Source organism: Mytilus californianus, unplaced genomic scaffold, assembly GCF_021869535.1.
Source record: "Mytilus californianus isolate M0D057914Y unplaced genomic scaffold, xbMytCali1.0.p SCAF_12, whole genome shotgun sequence".
NCBI lineage: Eukaryota > Metazoa > Mollusca > Bivalvia > Mytilida > Mytilidae > Mytilus > Mytilus californianus.
The window spans coordinates 40,152,873-40,179,474 of NW_026262604.1; the positions used below are offsets into that span (position 1 = coordinate 40,152,873).

A 26,602-nucleotide genomic window follows, 5' to 3' on the forward strand; every position below is an offset into this window, starting at 1 on the left:
CTATTTCTATTGCAAAATTTCGATGGTCAAAACCTTCGGACCACTACGTTTCCAGAACCTTAACTGTATATGTATACAAAGCATACAAGGTCATGGCGTTTCGTAGACTGTTTAGGAATAAAACCGTTGGTTATGTACTGATTAATACTTTAGTCTAGGAGATCAAGATTTATTTGTCAGTTGTAATTGGCTTTGAACAAACTTTAGGTAACTGCAAATACTCTTATGTTGGTGCTTTGTGTCTATTGTTTTTATGTTAGTTGTTTTTGTGTCTCGTATCGATCTTTGGGTTAATCCAACTGCAACTGATTTTGTACAGTTTGTATCTTGTATCTTGTTACACCACTCTCCTAGTTTAGGGGAAGGTTGAGCGCTCACAAACATGTTTAACCCTACCACATTCTTTATGTGCCCGTCTCAAGTCAGGAGCCTGCAGTTCAGTGGTTGTCGTTGGTTCATGATATGATTTTTGTAAATTGTTTTGTTATATATAATTAGGTCGTTAGTTTTTTTCGTTTGAATGGTTTCACATTGTTCATGTCGGGGCCTTTTATAGCCGACTATATATGGTATGGGTTTTTGTCATTGTTGAAGGCCGTATGGTTGCCTATAATTCATTACATCCGCTTCATTTGAACTCCGGTGAATAGTTGCCTCATTCGCAATCATACCACATCTCCTTATTTTTTTTTATTATATACTTGACTTTTTTACTCGTGTTTTCCTGAACATGCATGAAATATTTGTCACTGAACGATAAAATATGCAACCAAAAATCTTTCAATTTTAACTCGTGTTAAATAAGGGAATAACCATTTGATATTTTTTTTTGGGGGGACAGGAGGATTTTGATTATGAATATAGTGGCCTGGTAAAGGCATGCTTAGCGACAGATTAAAATGAATAATAAATCCGCAAAAAATCCTCCTGCACCCCCCCCCCCCCTTTCCCAGAATATCAAATAGTCGTTCCATTACTGTTATTGTCCGAATAGTTCTTATATTTATTCAGCTTATCGTCCCGACAGGAATGTCCTAATAAGGCTGTTATACCATAAAAACGTTTATCACACGTACAGCTCACATTCTATTATATCTGCATTCATAAATTTACTTAGACTAAACGACGCCATGTTTGTTATATGCCTCTGTCGTCTAAACTAACTATTTAAAAGGAAGAGGTAGAAGAGAGACAGATGATTTTCCAAATGCAACAAAGCAGAAATGGACCTATTCTGGCTCACTACCGAAGAACAAAAAAAAAAAACACGCCCCTGCTGTGGAGGATAACAGTATAAAGTGGGAAACATTAACTAAGCATTACGATAATCTTGAAATTTTGACGGAGAACATTAACTCCTTACTTGGAAGAATGGGATATATAAAGCAACCGAGACAAATACAGGAATTCAAATCCGAAAGGGGCCTGTTTCGAGCAGAATTAAGAAAAACAAATATCTGTATCCAATAAATGAAAGACATATACTAGGTTAGACTCAACGCTGCAATATTCACAAAACATATCAAAGTTCACGTCCTTGTCGCACATAAACATGGATCATAAATGATTTTATCAAGATTGGCAAATATCCGAGTCCGTTAAAAATCATATCCAGAAATCAACGCCACTTTGCTTATTTGAATATTTATATACTAAAGAAATCGGATACGGGTCACGGAAATTATATTGAAATGATAGGGAATTATGAAAAAAAATGGCTGTTTTAACTTTAATTTAAGTGATAGACAGGTTGCGGGGACAGAAAATAAATATACACAACATTATACACCATTTTAACGAAACATAATGACTGTCGTTGCAAAAATCAAGGTTCCTGAGCTATTTCAAAAATCGAAGCGAGAGGCTTTTAACATTGCAGTATAAAATACAGGCTAAAATGGCTGAAACGTCAAATTTGCAAACTTCGTGTTGAAAATTTGCTAACAAGGTCATTACAAAAACAGGTTGCGGGGATGAAACTTGAAACTTGAATGTCCAAAGAATAAGCAAGTCCAAACCTTGTATGTGTAGTCGTTGAACTCTAGGTTCCCACGTAAAGTTAAAATGCCCCTATTTCAAGAAGAATAAACTCACGAAAACACAAAAAAATCACTAAATTTGCGTTCATAATTGTTTTGATTTTGACCGCCTGACATCTTTACGGAAAATATCAGAGTGACTATAAACAAGGACTCTGTGACGGGCAACTTATAATATCCGTGTTTTAAAGATTTTAATGATATCAAGCCAGTCCAGTTCAAACTATTATCACGTGGTACAATTCTCATTTACATATTATGAATATTAGTTAGCAAAAGTACTACTAATTTCTGGCTATGTATAAAAAAAATCCAATCTTTGCAAAGACAAAAACAACACGAAACTACAGCTTCTTGCAATGATCAGAGACAATATTGCTTCATTCCCTTTACAACAAAGGGAACAGTTTGAGATAGAAAAAAATCCCAAAAATGACATGTGACAAAGTATCAATTCTTATAGATTTTGTTAACATTGTCAGACAAGAATTGAGAAATGTCTTGAAAAGTTTCGATGAATTATGATCAAAGTTGATACAGGTTTTATACATGTACTGTACCTGTTAAATTATAAATATATAAATGTTACACAGAATTCTATAGTAAATATCTCTTTTCAAAATAATGGAAAACCAATCTTTCTGAAAGGTGTTTGTGTTTGTTTCTTACAGACAAAGTAATAAATACATAGTACCCTTCCTCGATTTAAATGACCCTTTTAATCATACAAGTAGGTGCAAAATCATTTCATCAATTATGTGAAAAGTTGGGACATTTTAGTGACCCAAACAGATATTTGACACACTCTAAGTCGTCCCCCTTTTACGAATCTCACCCACTCAAAATACCAGGATCCCTTATTTTAACTATGTGAATGAAAGTTCATCTTAGGGTAATCATGTTTTTCACTGTTGTTTCGTTGCTGTCTTGTGGACGAATATCTGAAATCTTCGTTTAATCATCAATAAGATTAATGGCTATATTTCGGGTAATTCAAACACTCGTTTTTTCGCATAGAAACAAGACTTAGTATTCGTTGATCTGAGCATGAACTAAATGTAGATAAAAAAGATGATAAACTAAGCGAAATTGATTATCCCGCAATGCATGAAAAATGTGTTGTATTTCAGTAAATGGCACGTGCATAGTTCTCGGTTGAACGTAAACACATAGTAGTCCATCGTGCATTGTTACTCATTTAGACTTAGTGGATTGGTCAAAAACCGAGGTAAAAAAAATTGCGTCAAAGTACCATCACTGATAATAGAATTATTCAGTATAACCTGAGAACGTGTAGTATGGATTTGGAGGATGGTAAATACTGTACAATGTTGATAGGGGAAAACAAAATTTATCGACACACATGGAGCTTCTACATTGTGTTTACTACTTCATAATTACATTACATGTATGTTTCATTGTAATACGTTATTTTGATTGGCTAACAGCAATCTCGCGTCATTTTGAAATTAACCTTCATTTCTAAATGAAATTGCTTCCACAATAAAGTGCACAGGTAAATAAAAGAAAAACTTGATAGAAATCGTGTTTTCATAATCCTATAGCAAAAAACTGTAATTATAAGTATTGAATGCTTCTTTTAGTAATTTTATAGGGTTGTAAAAGCTTCCGCGTTTCATACAAAATGTACTTCGGTCAACGCTTTTATACCCCAATAAATTTACAAAAAGAAGCATTCAATTCTTAGATAACATACTTGTCTTCATGTTAGTTGTTTTTTGTGCTTCGTACCGACCTGATGAGTCAAGCTATTTCTAACCGGGATTGTCACAGTTTATATTTTTATGCTGTGCCGTTACTCCATTGTCCCAGGTTAGGGATAGTTGAGCGCTCACAAACATAATTAACCCCGCACAATCTGTGTGTCTATTATGCAGTGGAATTGTTGGTTGCTGTCTATTACATCTGTTTTTATTTTAATGTTTTGTCATAAAGCATGCCTTTATTTGTCTTTGCTTTAATTGAATCACTTGTTGTCATGTGGAATCGGGGCCTTTCATAGCTGACTATATACGGAGTAGGTTTTGATCACATTTGGAGGTCGTACTTTCACCTATAATTCATTAAATCCACGTCTTTTCAACTCTGTTGGATAGTTGCCTTATTGGCAATCATACCACATCTTATTTAAAAAAAAAACGAAAATTCACATGAAAAAAATATCGAATTTCTATGAGAAAAATATAGCAATTTAATAAGTTTTTCATGACAAAAAATTACATCGCTATTCTATTAAAAATATCGCACTCATATAAGAAAATATACCATTATCATTCTTTTACACGTGCTTTTGGCGTATATGTAATCAAACACATTGAATATGTTTTCAGTGCGGATCAAGGATTTTGAAAAAGGGAGAGCAAACTAGGCAATGGTTGGAATGGGACAAGTAAACAGTCTATGCTGGGTCCCCTGCCCTCCCCTAAATCCGCCTATGGTATTCCACAGTCATAGCTATATGTGTGTCAAACTATTTATAAATAAGAAGATGTGGTATGAGTGCCAATGAGACAACTCTCCATCCAAGTCACAATGTATAAAAAGTAAACAATTATAGGTCAAAGTACGGCCTTCAACACGGAGCCTTGGCTCACACCGAACAGCAAACTATAAAGGGTCCAAAAATGTCTGGTGTAAAACAATTCAAACAGGAAAACCAACGGTCTAATCTATATAAAAAACGAGAAACGAGAAACACTTATGAACCACACCAACAAACGACAACCACTGAACAACAGGCTCCTGACTTAGGACATGTGCCTTAAAATGCAGCGGGCTTAAACGTTTTAACAGACGCCAACCTTCACCCTAACCTGAAAACAAATACACTATAAAATATCAATTGAAATGGCTTAACTCGATCAAAAAGACATATAAGCAAAAACAAGTAAACATACACTGAACGAATAATATAAGATCTATGACACAATATAGATACAATATTAATGAACAAGATAACTCTAACCTGGGACAAAATGTCGTTAAATAAAATAACGTACACAGGTAAATTGAAATATGATAATTTTGTTGTTAGGAGTACGGAAACATTTTTTACAAAATAAATAAATGTGTTGTTCACAGTACGAGTACATAAGTGTAAATTTATCGTCATACTAAATACTTATCAAAAAGTGGTACATATTAAAAATAGTAAGACGAGATATAACACAAAATAAGTAAACATTGAATAACAGAAATACATTACAAACTGTTGTCAACAGGTAAAATTAACAAGAAAGTACGATTTGAGAGTACTCGCAGTTACTGAAAGCTACCTAAAAGCCAAAAACAATTAATAATAAAAAAATCATGCATCAGAGACTAAAATCAATTAAAACACATCCCAGGAATTTAGTGTTTTTACGCCATGGACAGTCAAAGAAGACATGACTTCTGCAATGCCAAAATAAAAGTATCGACAGGCAATAGGATAGTAAGGATTTAACCGTATAATAAATATGTACCATATAGATAAAGCAATCTATAAATAGAAAATAAACGTGGATGTGTATTTATACATCCCAAAACCATTCGAAAAGAATACAAATTTGGTTATGTTTTAATTTGTTGATGACAAAATCGATGTTAGTGCCAATGTAAACAATATTCAAATATCTTATTACATTAATAAGATAACCTTTACTAATAAGTTTGATTAAAGGTTCGATGAGTTTACACGGATCACATAGTGATTTTTGCGCTTTTAGTACAATATTTAAATTACCGTAAAATTTATGATGTGAAATACCGTTTTCTTAAAAAACTTTAACGTAAAGGATATCTCCTTGTGTTCTTAAAATGTAAACATTCGTCTGCGGTTTTTCCATAATGCATTAGTTTAAAACAGAAAATATCGCTACAGCGCATAAGAAACGGTTTTCTCGATTCGCACTTTTCATAGACTGGTAACCGTGTTAACATAAACTTAAAACACGCCATATACATGTAACACATGACCCGATGTTTTCTATATGCATAACTACAACACTTAATTAGGTTAATTTTAACACTAATTTTTTTCATCTATTTTTGTTTTAGATGCGATTATTTTAAATTCCAAGCTGTCAAGATATATGCTATATATGGCGTAAAATCAAGTTCATAAATATCGAATTTAGTATGTACTAAAATCAGTACTTAAGACCTTGAATCCATGACATAGCCACTACATCTATTAAAAAAGCTCTTCATACTTTTTTTTACTTTTTTATTCGAGCGTCACTGATGAGTCTTTTGTAGACGAAAATCGTCTGGCGTATGAAATTATAATCCTGGTATCTTTGTTGATTTTTTTTACGACCGAATAGAACGTAGCTACTGAACACCGCTATGTTCCCATTATTTATGAAGTCTGGATGAGGGGTTATTCATTTCTATACCCATCAATTTTGGGGTATTTTTCTTTGTCTTAACCACTTATACTGTAAAATTCTCATGAAAATAATTTACTATTAAATTTATCTGTAATTAATATATGATTTCTTTATTGTACTGTACATCGTAAATTTCTGTATCAAGCATTCCATTATCACTGAACAGGTATACATTTTTGTTTAGGGGCCAGCTGAAGGACACCTCCGGGTGCGGGAGTTTCGCGCTGCATTGATGACCTATTGGTGGCCTTCAGCTGTTGTCTGCTCTATGGTCGGGTTGTTGTCTCTTTGACACATTCCCCATTTCCATTCTCAATTTTATTGTATTCTCTAATTGTCGAAATGAGCATCTGAAGCAGAAAATTTGGTTAATGTTATTCTTTTATTTTTCTTTCTATTTTGTACCCTGTTATTCCCTTTTTGCGCTCATTTTTCTCCACTCATTAATTATTTTTGTCATTATTCTCTATTCTGTAAACCCCATCCAGGCCCACCATGGAACCCTCATGTATTGGCTTCCAAACTTACACATTAAATCTCACAAAGTTTGTTTTATATTTGTATTCAGTATAACAATAAGAAGAAATGACATAAGTACCATAGAGACAACTCCTCACCAGATACCAAATGAAATAGAAGTGAGAAACCCAAATCACAATACAGGTATCGAGGGCTTCAACCCTTCTATTGTCTGGGGGGACTAATAGACTGAAGACACGTTCAAAATAAATATCAACCTTTATTTCACTGCAAAACCTCAGGTAGATGACACTAACTGTGTTCCACCAAAAGAAACTATAGTATACAGTCCCAAAAATTAATACAAACAAAATAAATTATGTATTCTACATTTTTCGCAACAAGAAATACTAAAATAGAGGTATGCAACATCCTCGGACAAAATATAAAATTTGAAAATGTTGTTCTAGCATGGTTGCCAGAAATGCATATTCCAATACAACATAATAAAATAATACATTTCAAAATGATTTACATCATATCTCGCTATGGCATTACTACAGTCCGTACATGTACCCAGTCTATTTTCTGTAGTTGTTTATATCAATCAGGTTAATTTTAACACTAATTTTTTTCATCTATTTTTGTTTTAAATGGGATTACTTTTTTTTCCAAGTTGTCAACCTGGAATGTTGTAGTCAGGCCATAATAGGTACATACATGTATATATATGCTATATATGGCGTAAAGTCAAGTTTATAAATATTGAATTTAGCATGAACTAATATCAGTATTTATGACCTTGATTCCGCGCCATAGCTATTACATTTTCTAATGAAAAGCATTTCGTACTTTATTTGGCTTTTTTTTAAAACTTTTTTTATCCGAGCCTCACTGCATGACTGGAGGTCAGTATACGTAAAGAAATGATCTTTAGAGACACGTTCTTTGGTGCCTTTAGGGATGGGTCATATCGGCAGGTGATGTTATAAGTAAACAAAGGGTCGATATTGACACTTTCTTTGGCGCCTATAGGGAGGGATTATATCGGCAGGTTATGTTATAAGTAAAGAAAGGGTCGATATTGACACTTTCTTTGGCGCCTATAGGGAGGTATTATATCGGCAGGTTATGTTATAAGTAAAGAAAGGGTCGATAGAGACTTTCTTTGGTGCCTTTAAGGAAGGGTCACATCGGCAGATGATGTTATAAGTAAAGAATGGGTCGATATAGACACTTTATTTGGTGCCTATAGGGAGGGGTCATATCGGCAGGTGATGTTATAAATAAAGAATGGGTCGATAGAGACACTTTCTATGGTGCCTTTAGGAAGGGGTCATATCAGCAGATGATATTATAAGTGAAGAAAGGGTCGTAAGAGACACTTTCTATGGTGCCTATAAAGATGGGTCATATCAGCTTTTGATGTTATAAGTAAAGAAAGGGTCGATAGAGACACTTTTTATGGTGCCTATACAGAGGGGTCATATCAACTGGTGATGTTATAAGTAAAGAAAGGGATCGATAGAGACTCTTTCTATTGTGCCTATAGGGAGGGTCATATCAGCGGGTGATGTTATAAGTAAAGAAAGGGTTGATAGTGACACTTTATTTGGTGCCTAAAGGGAGGGTTCATATCAGCAGGTGATGTTATAAGTAAAGAAAGGGCCGATAGAGACATTTTCTATAGTTCATTTTTTCACAAAAATTACCAAAAGAATTGAGAATAATTATACAATATATATTCAACATGTTTAATGCAAAGAATATTTGTTATTAGATTTACACCATGATGTCATGTTTTATCATACTATATATTAAAATAAGAGCAAATTCCTTTAAGACCCTTTTTAATAGTTTAAAGATGATATGTGCGTTACCTCAAAGGTGACTCAGGAACAGAAATATGGTAACTTTTGGTCTTCTTTGGACCGACATTAAATCCCTGTGAATGTGGGGCGTCCGTTTGGTCGTGTTGGATGAATAAATACGCAGCCACGTTTGGTCAGAAAGGAGACGTTTAATCCTATGTCTCGTGAAGAGATAGAGTGTCAGGCTCTCTGCACATTAAAAACCCTTGAAAGAACTCTATGAAGAGTCCGTAGGTGGACTGTTGCAAGGATAAATTTCAATTTCTCTATCCAATATCTCATTTTCTAGTGGCATTTCAAATTTTATCGACATTCATTTCAATTAAAGACCTTCCAGTTGTATTCATTGTTGATTTGTTATCATCATGAGCATGCATGAAATATTTGACACTGGACGTAAAACAAACCAATATCAGTGTAAATCAAATATACTTCTTCTGCTAGTGCTGTGGGGGATATATGTCGAATAATAGAACAATGATTAATCTAATTGATAAAATTATTCTTGGTATACAAGAAAGAAAAACAAAGCAAATAAACACTGGTGATATAAAGGTTCCTCTATCAAAAATATATGTAATGAAAATAAGTAATAACTGTATGTATTTATACAAATTATAAGATACATTTACACCATGATGACATTGAAGCTAAAAGGATACCCTACATTTATCATGATAATCATGATCACCATAAACGTGGTCAAATTTCAGAATGACTACACTTTAGTTGTTCTACATAGGAGCAAAATTGGCAGATAAATGGTGCAAAATCAGCAGGTCCCGTGTCAGCAGATGGGTGATCTAGACCCGTTTCACATTGATTATTTCTGTATTTAGTATCGTGTCATCTATTTTTTTTTACGTTCCACAGTTATGCTTTATATTTTGCAACTCACTATTCTCATTTTTAATGCTAATTTTTCTCTATTCATATTGTTATTTTTGTCATAACATTCTCTATCCTGTAAACCCCAACCAGACCCTCTTGATCATGTATTGGCTTCCTAACTTGCACTTTAAATCTAACAAAGTTTGTTTTATAGCTGTATCCAGAATAACAATAAGAAGAAATGACATGATTACCAATAAGACAACTCCTCACCAGAGACCAAATGAAGTAGAAAATAGAAACCCAAATCACCATACAAGTATCGTGGGCTTCAATCCCTTGTCTGGGGTACTAATAGACTGAGGACACGTTTAAAATAGATATCAACTTTTTTTCACTGCCAAAACCCCAGGCAGATGACCCTTACTGTGTGCCACCAAAATAAACTATAGTATACAGTCCCATAAATTAATACAAACAAACTAAATTATGTTCTACATTTCTCGCAACTAGAAATACTAAAATTGTTGATGTGGTTCATAAGTGTTTTTCGTTTCTCGTTTTTTATATAGATTAGACTGTTGGTTTACCTGTTTGAATTGTTTTACACTAGTAATTTTGTGGCCCTTTATAGCTTGCTGTTCGGTGTGAGCCAAGGCTCCGTGTTGGAGGCCGTACTTTGACCTATAATTGTTTACTTTTTACACATTGTGACTTGGTTGGAGAGTTGTCTCATTGGCACTCATACCACATCTTCTTATTCATGTATACAACATCCCCGTACAAAATAGAAAATTTGAAAAATGTTTGTCTGCCATGGTTGCCGGAAATGCAGATTCTAATACAACATAATAAAATAGTAATATATTAATTTGAAATTAAAACGACAGACACATACAGATTATACCGTTTTCGATATTTCAAAGTTTAACGTTGCTAAGCGCACAAATCCAAGCAGATTAGTCAATGACGTCATCATTGTCCAATGAAAAATAAGTATGAAAAAGTCCGGTCATAAAACTATTGACCGGGGTAATAGTCTTTGAAACTATTGACTGGCAAATAGTCTGAAATGAAGTAGATCAAATATTTCATTAGTTTTTATATAGAAAAAACATACTGAGGTATAATAAAATTAAATAATAATACATTTCAAAATGATTTACATGATATCTCATTATGGCATTACTTCACTCCGTACATGAACCCAGTCTATTTTCTGTAGTTGTATGTATTAATAATATATAACTTCTATGCAGTTGATCTGAAACTAATATGTGCTATATATCGGCAATAATGTGTTCTTAAACCACAGTGATGCTAGCAGAGACCAGAAACTCTTCATATATAAAAATAAGAAGATGTGCTATGATTGCTAATGAGACAACTCTCCACCAGAGACCAAATGACATAGAAGTTAACAACTATAGGTCACCGTACGGCTTTCAACAATGTGCAAAACCCATACCGCATAGTCAGCTATAAAAGGCCCCGAAATGACAAATGTAAAACAATTCAAACGAGAAAACTTACGACCTGATATACTTATTTAAAAAAACATAATCTATTTTCACGCTGACAAACACTTACACTCTGTAAACCGTTTTAAATCAATTGAGAAATCTTTCTCAAGTAACTGAGAAACTTTTAAAAAAATATGTTGCACGTACAACATCTATAGTTAATATTAATGCCCTATTTAGCTTTTTGACATATATAAATCATAAATGTCACTGATCATAGAAATATATTTAAGTTAATGAAACCTTCAAAAATCACAAAATCAATCGTAATATAATACCAATATAACACATATATAGTACAAAAAATAGTATATTTTAAAAGTATTTGTTATTTAACTGACTATATGAAGGGAAAAAAATAACTGATTATCAAACCAGATTGCAATGTAATTATGGCGATGCAATCATTACCAAAAATCGTCACAACTCAAAACGCTCACTTTCGTATGCATACATGTAGTACACCAAAAAAAAAATTAACATATCATCAAATTATGCAAATAATTCAACCGTGGCTATTTTCAAACTGACTGTCTTTTAAGTCAAGCTATGCAATCATCACCAAAAAAAACACTCGAGGTAGATAGCTGTCCAGAGTCCAAAACATAGCTATTTTTAAACAGAGTGTAGTTTAGAGTTAACTATGCAATCATCAATAAAACCCTCGAATAAGATTGTTCTCAAAATCCTACCGTAGCTACTAATTAAGTTAAGCAATTAAATAATCACCAAATCCAACAAATTAAATTTATGTCCAAAGTTCGTCTCTCGTGGCAATTTAATAATCTGTAGTAAAAAAAATCAGCCTTTTCCGGTAAGCTTTTGGTCATGGTATCAGCACCGATATATTGTGGTGAATCTAGGATCATTAACAATTTTTACAAAATCTTGTAGCAAAAGGACGTAGCAAATACGTAGAAACTATGCGATTAAGCTGAACATAATTTCTGTAATACGTCCATATGATAAATGCATACTTTTTACAAGTATCACTCAGAAATTTGTAAGTGTATATGGGTCACTCCCCGAGCTTTTCCATCAAATCTGGATGTCACAGCTAAATTTTGGAGAATGTTTTTTGCGTAATAATATGTTAACTTCATGGATAAAACTGTTGATTGCACCAATTTGCTCTAGCAATAAGAAGTCATAATTTTCGAATGACCCTGGAATAGGCATGCTTTTTATATGGATCCCAGTGAAAATGGAATAATACACAATTCCAAAAATACACGTTTTTCAGTCGAAAAATCTGAAACAAATGCCTCATCTCTTTGTAAACTTTTGTCAATTGATGAATGTCCGAATTGTCTCTTGATTTAAAAAAAAAAATTTCCGTCTTTGTAACTGAGATCACATGTTCCTAACCAAATGTAAAGTAACATTATATGATGTCTCTGTAGTTTAAATTCCAAATTATCTTTTAAATACGGCACCAATTTTAGGGTCAATCTTTACTTCCGAACACCGCCGAGCATCCAAAAAGACGACTAATTCCTTGTTGTTATGTCACTACAATAACAGGTCTGAAGTAAAAACAATGTCCAAATTTTATTCAAAAAAAAAAAAAAAAAAAAAATTTACACTCATCAGTCATTATGGAATTCATTACCAACTGGTCTGAAATATGTCAATTTTTTTTATATGTGGGACATATTGACAATTCAATATCATATTTAACGTATTCTATAAACAAGAAAATATTCAGTTTTAAATTTGTTTTTTGTTTATATCAAAGACATGTGAGGTGTAGATTTCTATAATGTACGTTTCGTGATGGGATCTTCCGTCTACCTGGATCATAGAATAGAATAGAATAGAAAATTTTATTTTAAGTCGGGTTTACATGAAACATTACAAACATAAGTTCTGTAGAGCTTTTCGCCGACATTAATAACAATAACAACACATACAATATTAATACATATAAAACATATAAAACATACACATTAGACATACAAAGTAAGACAGCTTTATTGCATAAGCAAAAATGTTCATATATAAAAGCAAAGCACAAACAAGTAAAGCACTAAACTAGATTATAAGCACATACAAAGCAGACGAAATAAATAATGCAAAACTAGTTCTAAAAGCTGCATGGAAAACTCAACATAAAAATCATAACATTAAGATCTGCAGGAGCCACATCTGCATGAGTTGCCATTCCAGTTGTTGATCATACTTTTAAACTGGTTCAGGTTCGACTGCGCACGGATCGCGTCAGGCAGCTCATTCCAGAGTGTAGCTCCAGCATACCTTAATGAATGAAGACCAAATTGTGTAGTTCTCACTTGTGGTACTTCAACAGTTTGTTGCATGCTTTCTAAAAGAGTAAAATTAATAATATCATGGAGATACACTGGTGACTCTTTGTGTAATATTTTAAAAGTTTCTATTGCCATCATTCGTAGACGTCTTATTTTTAAAGAAGGTAAACCAGATTTTAACAAAAGAGTTTCATAGTCATCACTAACATCTTCATAGATGAACCTCAAGGCACGTTCTTGTATTTTTTTCCATTTTTTCAGTGTTACAATTATGTACCCTCCCCACAAAAATGCCTAACCACAGGACAATATTTTAAATTAGACATAATATATGAGTGATAAATAATTAACCTTCCCAATTTCGATAGATGTTTTCCAATTCTTTTAATTGCCTTCATGTTTTTTTACAAATTTCAGAAATATGTGTTTTAAACTTAAGTTGATAATCTATTGTCACTCCCAGGAGCTTTACCTCAGTGTCACATACAATTTTATTCCCATCCGAATTGAATTTGATATCCCCACTTTATGATTTATTGCCAATGGCAATAGCCTGAAATTTATCCGATTTAGCTCTCATTTTGTTATTAGCAAACCAATAAATTAAAACTGCACTTTCCTTTTCCAAAGATTTAACTAATCCAAATAGTAAAATGGCAGACACAAATGGTCTAGATTTTAAATGACATAAGCATCTTGAGGTCGGAATCACCAATGTAAATCATATCTGAAACTTATTATTCCAATAAAGAGAGATCAAGAAAACTATGTGATTTTATGTTATTATTAATCTCAGTTATTAATACTGTTTTTATACTGAAATAGGCCTTTACAGAATATGTAAACAAAAACTGTCTAGCCCTATAGGAGGATATTACGATGATTGACACACATTTTTTTCTTTTAATTTTCTCCTAGTTATTTATGTTTTTTATCAGAGACAAATAAAATGTCTCTGATTTTATATATATATATATTTCAAAATTGTCATTTCCGGTACGTTGTGGTAGTCTTTGACCCATTGGTTATTAGCTTTATTGACTTTCCAACGAACCAGCATTCGGCAAATCTCGGCGGATTCCGGTACCCTACACCCCGGTTCTGCAGAGAAACTGGCATGGCCTCGGAAACAGAAAAGGCACAAACTGCCCAACCAGGAGGAGATACAATATTTGGGAAAATTGTTAGGGGTGAAATACCAACAAAATTTATCTATGAGGATGAGCAGGTATATTAAAAACACCAAGTGACGACATGCATGCAAATACGGTCTACTTTCGGTTTCTCTATACGTCATCATACGTCCCGTAACGTGGTATACATAACCTGTTAACCATAACGAAACATGCATTTGTTATACTAGGAGGCTGATTTAATGGGGTGGGGATGAAGGGAACATTGCCCCTCCCTTTATGGAGCTACATCAGGGTTCGACATTAACTTTTATACCAACTTGTCCAGTTGGGTAAGTGCCCTATTACTTTTACTTGTCCGAAAGTGAAATCTACATGCCCAAACTTTTACATGCTATTTTTGTGGTTGTAATGTAGTACATGCAGATAAAATATAGTTATCATGTATATGGGGTGTAAATTGATTATGGAGTATGAAAATATACTATTGGATCATTTACATAGAGATACTTATTTCATAATAATTTATCTAAGAAATGCCATTTCAAAAAACCCTTCTTGATAAACTGACAACAACTGACAAATTTGTTAAAGTTTAATTTCATTTTCTCTTTCAAGCTTTTACGTTTTTCCATCTTAGGGAAATACACATCCGATGTCAAATTATAAAGTTAGAACAACGAAAATAGACCTCCGCTTTCCATTGGTCGGTGGGAATAACACGTGCGTCGGAAACGCCCGAGTGGTGTCCCGATGGATAACGATAATGACGAAGCAACGCCGCGGCCGCCTGATTGGCCAATATTTTTAAACGTGATCTATTTTTGGTAAAATGGGGAATTCAGTGCGAACAATTGACGAAATATACGCATTGAAGGGGGGTTAAGACCACTTTACTCGACCGTGCGGTGTTATCACTGAGTAATCTATGGACAAAACAACAGACACTATTGATTTTGTGAAATTTTAATCATATAACACTTTTTTTTTCACTTGCCCGATCGGACAACCAAGATGATGTTTTTACTTGTCCGAATACGGCATTAGCTTGCCCCGGGCAATCGGACAACCGTAAGTGTCGGACCCTGTTAACATATATATTGTTTATAGACTTTTTACTCGTTGTCTAGTTTGGGCCATGTTAATATCTGACACACAAAGACATGACAGAGGGTAATCAGTTTATTATAGTTGCAACTGTGCCATTTGAGTATATATACAGTAACTGATCCTATATCACCTTGTTTATGACATTGACAATATGTTTCCATAGAGTTTTTATTTATGACGTCAATAAATAATACAGGTTCACGGAATGTTTACGCTGTCCACTTCAACTTTAAAAAAAGGATGGTGTTTATCCCAAATATTTCATTTGGAACAGTTGTAAGAGTTGCAGTATATAAAGAATAGCCATACATTGTATTTGTACTCGGCTCAAAAAAGATTAATACCTGATGTTTGTTTATATAAAAACTATTTGTCGGAAGTATATGATAAAAAGATTAATACATGTCCTTTTCCATATTGGCTTTGGTATCATCCCTCCACCCATCCCAGCTCTCGACTAACATCTCAGGCTGATATAGGCCCATGCGGTCTCTTGATGATACCTGGGCCGATATGGAAAAGCAGGGCTTGACAAAAACGCTTGTCCGATTGTTCGGTACCAGAGGACAAATAGGTCGGACAAGTAAAAGCCGTATCAAGCTTGTCTGATGGGACAAGTAAAATTAGTCTGTAGGAAATAAATGTTAAAGTTAAATCATTCTGTACATGCTGTAGAAAATGAATTAAATCGGACTTTCATGATCAAAGTAATAAACAAAAAACCTGAAAAGAAGATAAAAACAAATATTAATTTGACATGTTTACTTGCGATCGTTATTTAAAACTGGTTCTTTGTCAGATACTTTATAATAGATAAAACACATACTATTCTCAAAAACCAGTCTTACCGATCGATTCAATCGGAATCAGCGATGCGCTTTGTAGATAAGGTAACAAGAGAGTTCCGAAACTATCAGCTCCATGTTTAATAGACAGTTGGCCCCGTAGGAGACATACTGGGACCAAGACAAACCAGTACCTGGTTTCCCTACCTTATTCTGTTGCTTTATAATATATACATGTAATAAATATGATAAATTTTATTTAACAAAAATATTTTTTAAAATAAAAATAAAGAAATTATTGACCATAAAATTTCATAAAATCATATTTGATCATATAGACAAAACAATACTTGATCTTGTTGTTTGTGTTTGAATAAACATTTTAATATATTAAAAACAAAGCTGATTGTAGTGAGGCATTAATCATAATAATCAATATTTTATCAACATAAACATGATAAAAGACCAGGATACAAACCAAATGAGTGTATACTAACAGACCTACGAGACTGTGTCTCATGTGCAGAGTCTGATGAGACTTTGGCAATGATGAAAACTAGAACCTAAGTCCTGTGCCATGACTAGATTCAGTTATTCTCGACTCATATTTTTGAAAAAGATATCAAGACATAAATCAAATTATGTTCTATTGTTTTAATTCATTTTGTTCATTGAATCAGTTTAAAATGCAAAAAAGGTGAATATTAAGATTTATTTGGACAAGTTACAATTCCACTTGTCCTATTGGGCAAGTTGAAAAAAAAGTTATTGTAGAGGCCTGAAAAGGCTCATATAATAAATTAATCTCTACTTATATTTAAAGGAAATAAATCAGAATGGGTCAGTGATCTCTTGATACTATTTTCTGTAAGAGTGCAGAAGGTCATATTTAGATTTAAAGGTTAATTTCTGCATTAGCATGATTAGAAAATGATGAAAATATTTCTTGGTTGAAGAACATAAAAACAAACAAATTTGATCCTAATTGTATTTTTAGGCATGGAACATTTGTTTTGGTGAAAAGTGAAGTTGAAGACAAATATGAGTGCTGTTTTCAGTGACAGAAATTTTACCAATCTCCGGCGCAGAGTTCATATCCGTTCCGTACATGCTCCGCAATACTACACTTTTATATGAGTGTAGTGTTACGTAGTATTGAACAGAATGGATATGATCTCTGCGCCGGAGATTGAAATTTTACATGGTCTTTAATCCTTGGGTCACGCTAGGGACATATATGTCCCTTGACGACAGGCCATGCTAAAAACATGTCCCTCGTTACAATATGAAACAAAAAACATGTTAACAAACTTTTATTACTTGAACACTTTTTATAATATACATGATATATGAGCTGCGTCAGATAGAAATAGTAGCTAATGGACATTACACTACTGTAAATTCAGAAATTATTGCGTGCATTTATTATTGCGATTTTGTCATTTTAGACTTAATTGCGATTTTAATTTTTACGATTTTTGAGAAAAATCATGTTTAATTCATATAAAATATTTCAAAATGCGAGTTTAAATTATTGCGTTTACAACTCTGTCGCATTTTTCGCAATAATAAAAACCTCGCAATAATTTCTGAATTTACAGTAATTGTAACAGATCATACAGGGTTGTCATTCTTGTTATTAAATTATCAAATGATTTAAAGTACTGTCTTTTATTTTTCACAAGAAATCAGTTAAAGGTCCATTCTTTGTCCATATTTTTGAATTGGAAAAGTCAAGTCACTTAATCCTGCACACAAGAACATATTGCCGGTACTCTAGCTACATGTACTATCTTATTTACACAATAGTATAAATACAAAAATCATGCAAAAAAAAAAAAGAAGAGGGCTTATAAATAAAGTTATCATCAGTATTCCATTAGAAAAATAAAATAAAATGTGACTCTTTTTCTAGAGTACAAAACAGCATACACGAAAACACTGAAAAATTGTAACCTTTGTAAATGTTGTTGCCCACTAAAACCCCCATAGGGATTTTCAGAAGTTAGCAGGTATGGAGGTTTTTGATTTTTTTTATTGTTAAATACTGCATACAACACAATGTTCATTCTTAAAACCTTGTGGTGAAAGGGTTAATAAAAAATTTCATTTTTAGCTAAGGTTGCAATTCATGGACATTCATTCTATATAAAGTGTATAATTAACAAATATTTACTCATTCATTCAACTAGCCAGTGCTACTTTGGAGTTGTAATTATCTCCCTTTCACCAGAAAGAGATAACTAGAACTGATATTTAACTAATGTGTTTAATTATACTCTATTTTCTCCCATTCTTAATTTCTATTTGAGTTTAGGGCTGCCACTTTTACTGAAAATGAATGGCTACTTTAGCAATATCAGTTGGAGTTAATCTTAAGGAAGAAAAAACATTGGTGTCAGCCTAGAAATTGCCCATAATAAGTCAGTCAGGGGTACTACTTGTACAAGTAATCTTTATTTACTTGAAGAAGTAAAAAAAATATACTTGTATATGTTAATTATAATGTTTGAATAATCTCCCCTTAATTTTCTCAAAAATTCACTTGTATAAGTAAATTTTTTTATAATCCCACAAAAATTCTCAAGTTTTGAGACGTAAAAACATGCCTTTAATGATTTTTCCCAGGTTAGCTCATAATTTTTGGCCCGAGAACACAGTTATTTCGTAGTGCATTTCTTTTAGCCAAAAAATTCAAATTAAAAAAATCGCACCTGCTCTATCTCAAAAAGATTTTTTTCAGTGTAGTGTACTACTATTGATACAAATAATATCAAAATTATAGAAACTTCTACCAGCTCTAACTCAAAATATTGACAATTCTGTGTTAAGGGGGGCTAAAATTCAGTTTGACAGCTTCAGACATTCTAATGTTTGACCTTTTTTAACTGGACCAAATCACTACTTAACATAAAGATTCAGCAACCAAATTTTTTTAACATGTAATTCCATCCCCTTACTTAATATTTCATGCATAAACTATCAAGAAATAAATTGGGAAAGTGTATTAAAAAAAATGCAAGTTATACACTGTTCACACTAGGGACTATATTTGTGGACGATAACTGTGTCCTTGAACCTAATAGGATAGAAAGACTTGACCAATTTTAATAAAACTTTGCATGACCTAAGGGTAGGAAATTATAAGATAGTTGGTCAAGTTTCATGGCCATAGGATATATATTATAGAAACTAGGGTCATTTTAATATTGAAATTTGGATGTTTATTTTTGACGTTTAAATCAAATATTTTCAACTGTCAAGATTTTGGCCTAAAAAATTTAAATATTGCAAAAATTTGCTTTTTAAATACTCTTGAATATAATATAATAAGTATTAAAAGCAACAGAACACTCATTTGATTTATCACAGTTATTCAAAAGTCAAATTTATATGAGCCTGTGCCTGAAAATAGAGATTTTCGAATTAAGGGAAGCCTTACATAAACATGCATTCTTTCAACCAATTTGAAGTTTTTGAAGTTTTTTAATCACACATTATTCTTCCATATATATTAAATGTACTTTAAATGTAAAGAAAAGTTACAAAAGTATACCACATGAGTATAAAATGGTCTTAGGCCATGTAAGACTGGGAATTATTTAAAGTCGATTTAGGCCGTAGCCCATATTTACATACAAAAATGCACACAGAGGCTATAAGAAATGATTTGTTACTTTTTGCTCATTTCTATGCTAAGATGTTATGATACAAGAAGTCTAATTGCAAAAGGACTCTTGAATTCAACTTTTTTTTGCAGACAGTATGGTCTGATGACCAGTTTTTCACTTCTCAATGGAAAACTTGCATGTAGTTTTAGTCTCAATTGGCATATATTTGAACCACTTACTATCCTAAAGAAGAAAATTATGGTAACATATGAAATGAATAGGGTGTACTGATCATTGTAAAGTGTTTTTTTTACAGATTTAGTGAAATATTTGTGAAGGACTACAGATTTTATGTACAAAGCTCTTCACATTTCACATACATCAAACAGGCCGTTTAACCAGGGACATAAATACAAATATTCTGCACATTTTTTCTGTGATAATCTACTTTTCTCTAGATTCAGAGTTCACAAATGGTTAATTAAATTTGATTTAAGCATAGAAACACAAATATCAGGAACATAAAAAGCTGTCAGATAGAAAGTCAGCATGGCTCTTAGGCATACAATGGAAATTGCTTTAAAATGCTTATTTTAGCCGTATAATGCCAAAATGGGACATTTTAACAGAATTTCTGTCAAACAAAGATGTAAATCCTTTACTTTTATTGAGTTTGACAAATTGAAACCAGCAAACCATTCAGGAAAGTTGCCAAAGTACAGAATCTACATTTACGGAATTCATCTCTTAGGCCCAAGAACACAGTTATTTCGTAGTGTATTTCTTTTAGCCAAAAAATTCAAATTAAAAAAATCGCACCTGCTCTATCTCAAAAAGATTTTTTCAGTGTAGTGTACTACTATTGATACAAATAATATCAAAATTATAGAAACTTCTACCAGCTCTAACTCAAAATATTGACAATTCTGTGTTAAGGGGGCTAAAATTCAGTTTGACAGCTTCAGACATTCTAATTTTTGACCTTTTTTAACTGGACCAAATCACTACTTAACATAAAGATTCAGCAACCAAATTTTTTTAACATGTAATTTCATCCCCTTACTTAATATTTCATGCATAAAATATCAAGAAATAAATTGGGAAAGTGTATTAAAAAAAATGCAAGTTATACACTGTTCACACTAGGGACTATATTTGTAGACAACGAAAACCAAAGGACGATAACTGTGTCCTTGGACCAGAGTTCAATGTTTCATATCATTAATTCAACAAGAAACTGATGTGCAAAGATCTTAAGTATTTGGGCAAGGCCTTCAAAAATTGCTCCTTGGGGGCTTGTAAATGAGGAGTGTTCTGAAGATAACAGACAAATGAGATTTTCATTGTCCATGAAATTACACTTAAATGATTAGTTAAGACATCTGCAAAGCACAGACAATTTAAAATTCTATTAGAGCAAAGAAGTCCTAAGAATCCAAGAAAAGAAGATAGGATGACTTTTTCACTTATATAAGTAAAAAAATCTGAATATCTAAGGGACATAACTAAGCCAATTTTTTTTTACCTATACAAGTAAATAAAATACACTTGCATAAGTAACCCTACAAATTTACTTATATAAGTATATTAATATTACTTCTTCAAGTAAATAAAAATTACTTGTACAAGTCAGTACCCCCTGACTGTAAGTACTGGGGAAGACAGCAAACATTCACCAGACTAAAGGGGACCATATGAAGTGCTTTTACACCTGTTCCAATACATTTTGAAGCAAGTGGGAATTTGATTAAAATAATTTAATTTGTAAATAGATTTATATTATAGACCAAATTCTAGTTTTTTTTATAAATGAGTTACACCAGTTGACCGAGGTTAATCGGTGTAAATAATGTCAACAAACAATATACTCCTACTGTGACGTAATAACTAACATTGTGAAATTTTCTAGAGACATTGATAATAAATACATTATACTTGACTTTTCAAAGGTAAATCTTTACTTTTCCAAGTAAATTGTTGGTTGACACTAAAAACTGCCATTTTATTAAACTCTCATTTTCATATCATGAAATGTCCATTATGAATTATTGATATCTTCAAATAAGTTAATTTAAACTTTAATAATTTATTCCGCTATACAATTTAATACATTAAAAGTGTCAGGAATGAATGACTCCTTGGCTGCACCATTGGGAGTAATGGGACGGAATCATAAACCTGTAAGACGAGAAGCGCACAAGGGATTAAGCTATGATTGTATCTCTATAAATCCATTCTACAGGCTTTGGTTAAATGTCACAAAAGTGTTTTAAAGGACTTTTGTTGTTTTAACTTTATTAAAACCACCCTGATATGATGATTTAAGAGCACAAACTGTTATCATTACAATACTTTCATTAGACCAATCAATTTATATCTTTTTAGTGTGTAGCTTTCAATGATATCAGTACTTTTAGTAGCTATATAGACCAATCAATTTATATCTTTTCAGTGTATAGCTATCAATGACATCAGTACTTTCAGTAGACCAATCAATCTGGAATGAGTTTCACAAAAAATCTTATGACTAAAGTTGATCGTTTATAGTATACTGAATTGTGTAATACTTACGATCAACTTTAGTCATAAGATGTTTTGTGTAAATGGTCTCTTTTTCAGTGTATAGTTTTCAAAGACTTTCTGTAGACCAATCAGTCTGTATCTTATCAGTAGGTAGCTTTCAATGACATCAGAACTTTCAGTAGACCAATCAATCTGTACATTTTCAGTGTGTTGCCTTCAATGACATCAGTACTTTCAGTAGACCAATCAATCTGTATCTTTTCAGTGTTTAGCATTCAATGACATCAGTACTTTCAGTAGACCAATCAATCTATATATTTTCAGTGTGTTGCCTTCAATGATATCAGTGCTCAAGCTCCAACACATTTTCTAGTTGTACCAAAGAAACCAGTTGTTAAGTTATCTGATGCTGAAGATGCTGATGAACAGGTAATTATATATGTATTTTTTTATTTTCAGTGTGTTGCCTTCAATGATATAGCACCTGAAGCTCCAACCCATTTCCTTGTCCTACCTAAGAAACCTCTAACCAGGCCTGCAGAGACTGAAGATTCTGATGAACAGGTAATACATGATATAGCACCTGAAGCTCCAACTCATTTCTTGTCCTTCCTAAGAAACCTTTAACATGTCTAACCAGGCCTGCAGAGACTGAAGACTCTGATGAACAGGTAATGTAGCATGGATTAGTCTAGTCGGTCATACATTGGTGTTATGTTGTCAGCGTCAGTTACATTATTTGTTAAAGTTTGTGATGAGGTTACAAAGTTGAGACATATCTCTGTGTCTACAGTGTATTCTTCAAATTAAAGGTTCTTGATTTTCATGCCATGGGTAATGTCTAACTTGAATGATTGATTATTGGTTGCTTATTGACCAGTGGTGGACATTTCATGCATATTCAGGACGAGAACAAATTGACCATAAATCCAATAGGTAGTAGGATCTGCAAAGTGGGTGTCATTGACAAGAATATCAAATCTTAACTGCCACTGAAAAAGGGTATACTGGGTATAAGCTGAAATTTTGCTGTGAAACAGGCCAGCCACCTACAAACCTTTCAATCAGTATCATACATTAAAAACGACAACAATAATGTAGATTAATCTGATATCTACTTATACTGTAGTATGAAATAAAATACATGGATAACCTAGTAGTTAGTACTATTGATTTATTAATCTGATTTCTACTTATACTGTAGTATGAAATAAAATATATGGATAACTTAGTAGTTAGCATGGTTAGTACTACCCGGTATTCATTTTTCAGGCAATCTCTGATTACTTAAACGTTGCTGGCTTTATGCAAATATTTTGTGCATATTGAGTACTAGAGCAAAAAAACAATTCATACAATAGGTAGGTTCTACAATGAAGTTTTCTGAGGTGAAGGCCTTGATATTTGGACTGCACACTCACAAAACGAGGGTATGTTGGATAGGACCAGAAATTATGCCTTGCAACAGGCCACCCAGAGTTGTTGGAACAACCATTAGCAACTGTATTGTGTAACTGTATACATGTATAAGAACTAAAAAACACGAAAGGGAGTTATTCATTCAAAATATTATTAATCGTGCATAGAGGATTTTATTCCTTTTGTAGTTGTGTTCAATGCTGCTTTCTGTACACTCATTACCACAAAATCAGAATTGTTTGCAATGTTTTTTTTTTCAAAAAATTCAATGGAATTAGTGTGGCATTTATAAGAATTGAAACATTGTTTTATATAACATTTGGCCTTTGTTCAACAAATATAAAGATAAGTGCACCCAATAATAATTGTTTTTTTTCAATATTTGTTTTGAATGTTATCTTTTACATACAAACTGACAAGCAATGAATTTAAAGTCATTATCTAACTTTTACATAATTAACTTCAGCATGTGGAAAGTCTTTTGGGGATTGTTTAAGTCAACATTTCAATTCCTAATCATAGAATTGTGAATCAATGAATTAATAAAAGTTTAAAACACATTAGCACTGGAAGTTTTCTGTTAGAACCTATGTTCTGACTTCAAATTGCATTAATTTATCATGTTTATCTGATTGTGAATGGTTATCAGGGATTCAAGATTATAAATGCACACATTGATTTCTGAATATTCGGTTTTTTTTTTGTATATATTTATAGATTTATATATAATCCTTCAAAATTCTTTTTCAGAAAAAACTGCATGTTTTATTTTATTATTTCAGCTACTTGGACATTTATTGATAGTTGCTAGGAAGGTTGCTAAGGATGTTGGATTAGCTGATGGATTTAGAATCACCATTAACGACGGTGTCAAGGGAGGTCAATCTGTTTACCATCTACATGTGCATGTGATGGGAGGTCGTCAAATGGGATGGCCTCCAGGATAAATTCACTTATTTTCATGTTTTTATTAAGTGGACAGACAACGCAGTAGAAAGAGAGTTTTTGAAACTGAAACTCAACGTTTTGAAATTTAAAAAAAATACTGTTAATAAGTGATTTATATGATAGTGGTTATGTGTACTAAATGCTTTCTGATGCAATATTTATCTACATGAAGATTTACTCCATAAAAATCTAAAAAACTTTTATTATTTCTTTGTTTTTATAAACATGGCCAGCATCAATAATTGCCTTTACTATGTTAATTTTTATACGACCGCAAATTTTGCGGTCGTATATTGGTATGACGTTGGCGTCGTTGTCATCGTCGTCCGAAGACACATTGGTTTTCGCACTCTAAATTTAGTTTAAGTGAATGGATCTCTATGAAATTTTACCATAAGGTTCAATACCACAAAAGGAAGGTGGGGATTGATTTTCGGGGTTATGGTACCAACAGTTAAGGAATTAGGGGCCAAAAAGGGGCCAAAAATAAGCATTTTTGTAACTTCCAGACATAACTTGTGTGTTAGTGTATGGATCTCTCTGACATTGTACCACAAGGTTCCATATCACAAAGGGAATGCTGGAATTGAGTTTGGGGGTAATTGCCTCCAAATTTTAGAAATTAGGGGCCAAAAAGGGGCAAAAAACAAGCATTTTTCTAGTTTCATGACAATAACTTGTGTGTAAGTGTATGGATCTCTCTGACATTGTACCACAAGGTTCCATATCACAAAGGGAAGGCTGGAATTGATTTTGGGGGTAATTGCCTTAAAATTTTAGGAATTAGGGGCCAAAAAAGGGGCAAAAAACAAGCATTTTTCTAGTTTCATGACAATAACTTGTGTGTAAGTGTTTGGATATTTCTGAAATTGTACCACAAGGTTCCATATCACAAAGGGAAAGCTGGAATTGAGTTTGGGGGTAATTGCCCGAAACGTTCAGGAATTGGGGGCCAAAAAGGGGCCAAAAATAAGCATTTTTCTATTTTCCAAACAATAACTTGTGTTCAAGTGTATGGATCTCTCTGAAATTGTACTGCAAGGTACCATACCACAAAGGGAAGGCTGGGATTGATGATGGGGGTAATTGCCTCAATATTTTAGGAATAAGGGGCCAAAAAACAAGCATTTTTCTAGTTTCAGGACAATAACTTGTGTGTAAGTGTATGGATCTTTCTGAAATTGTACTACAAGGTTCCATATCACAAAGGGAAAGCTGGGTTTGAGTTTGGGGGTAATTGCCGTAAACGTTTAGGAATTTGGGACCAAAAAGGGGCCAAAAAACACATTTTTCTAGTTTCCAGACAATAACTTGTGTTCTAGTGTATGGATCTCTCTGAAATTGTACTGCAAGGTACCATACCACAAAGGGAAGGCTGGGATTGAGTTTGGGGGTGATGAATCATAAGGGGGTTCAAAAAATTGGGGGGGGGGGGGGGGGGGGAGTTTCCTTTTTTTTTCTTTTTTTCCTTTTTTTTTTCTTTTAAAATTTTCCATTTTAAGTTGGTTATTTCTGATTTATATTTAAAAGCAAATAATAATGATATGGTAGGAGATACACACCAAACAGGATGTGTAAATTATTATATAATAAGTATTATGCAATAGCAAGAAATTTTCAATTGCACAGTATTGCACAATAGCAAGAAATCTTCAATTGCACAGTATTGCGCAATAGCAAGAAATCTTC

General features: G+C 32.9%; 1 protein-coding gene across 2 annotated transcripts; it reads left to right on the top strand.

Moving 5' to 3' along the window:
• The first annotated feature begins 14,448 nt into the window (after positions 1–14,448).
• Positions 14,449–25,116, top strand: LOC127721813 (adenosine 5'-monophosphoramidase HINT1-like). Of its 2 annotated transcripts, none has more exons than XM_052228618.1 (3): positions 14,449–14,612; positions 23,006–23,110; positions 24,748–25,116. In XM_052228618.1, exons 1-3 carry the CDS (start codon positions 14,502–14,504, stop codon positions 24,910–24,912), a joined length of 381 nt encoding a protein of 126 aa, XP_052084578.1. In that variant the 5' UTR covers positions 14,449–14,501; the 3' UTR covers positions 24,913–25,116. The 2 variants fall into 2 exon arrangements, with proteins under 2 accessions (XP_052084578.1, XP_052084577.1); XM_052228617.1 differs by lacking the exon at positions 23,006–23,110 and adding an exon at positions 22,871–22,975 and having other exon boundaries at positions 14,450–14,612.
• Positions 25,117–26,602: the final 1,486 nt, after the last annotated feature.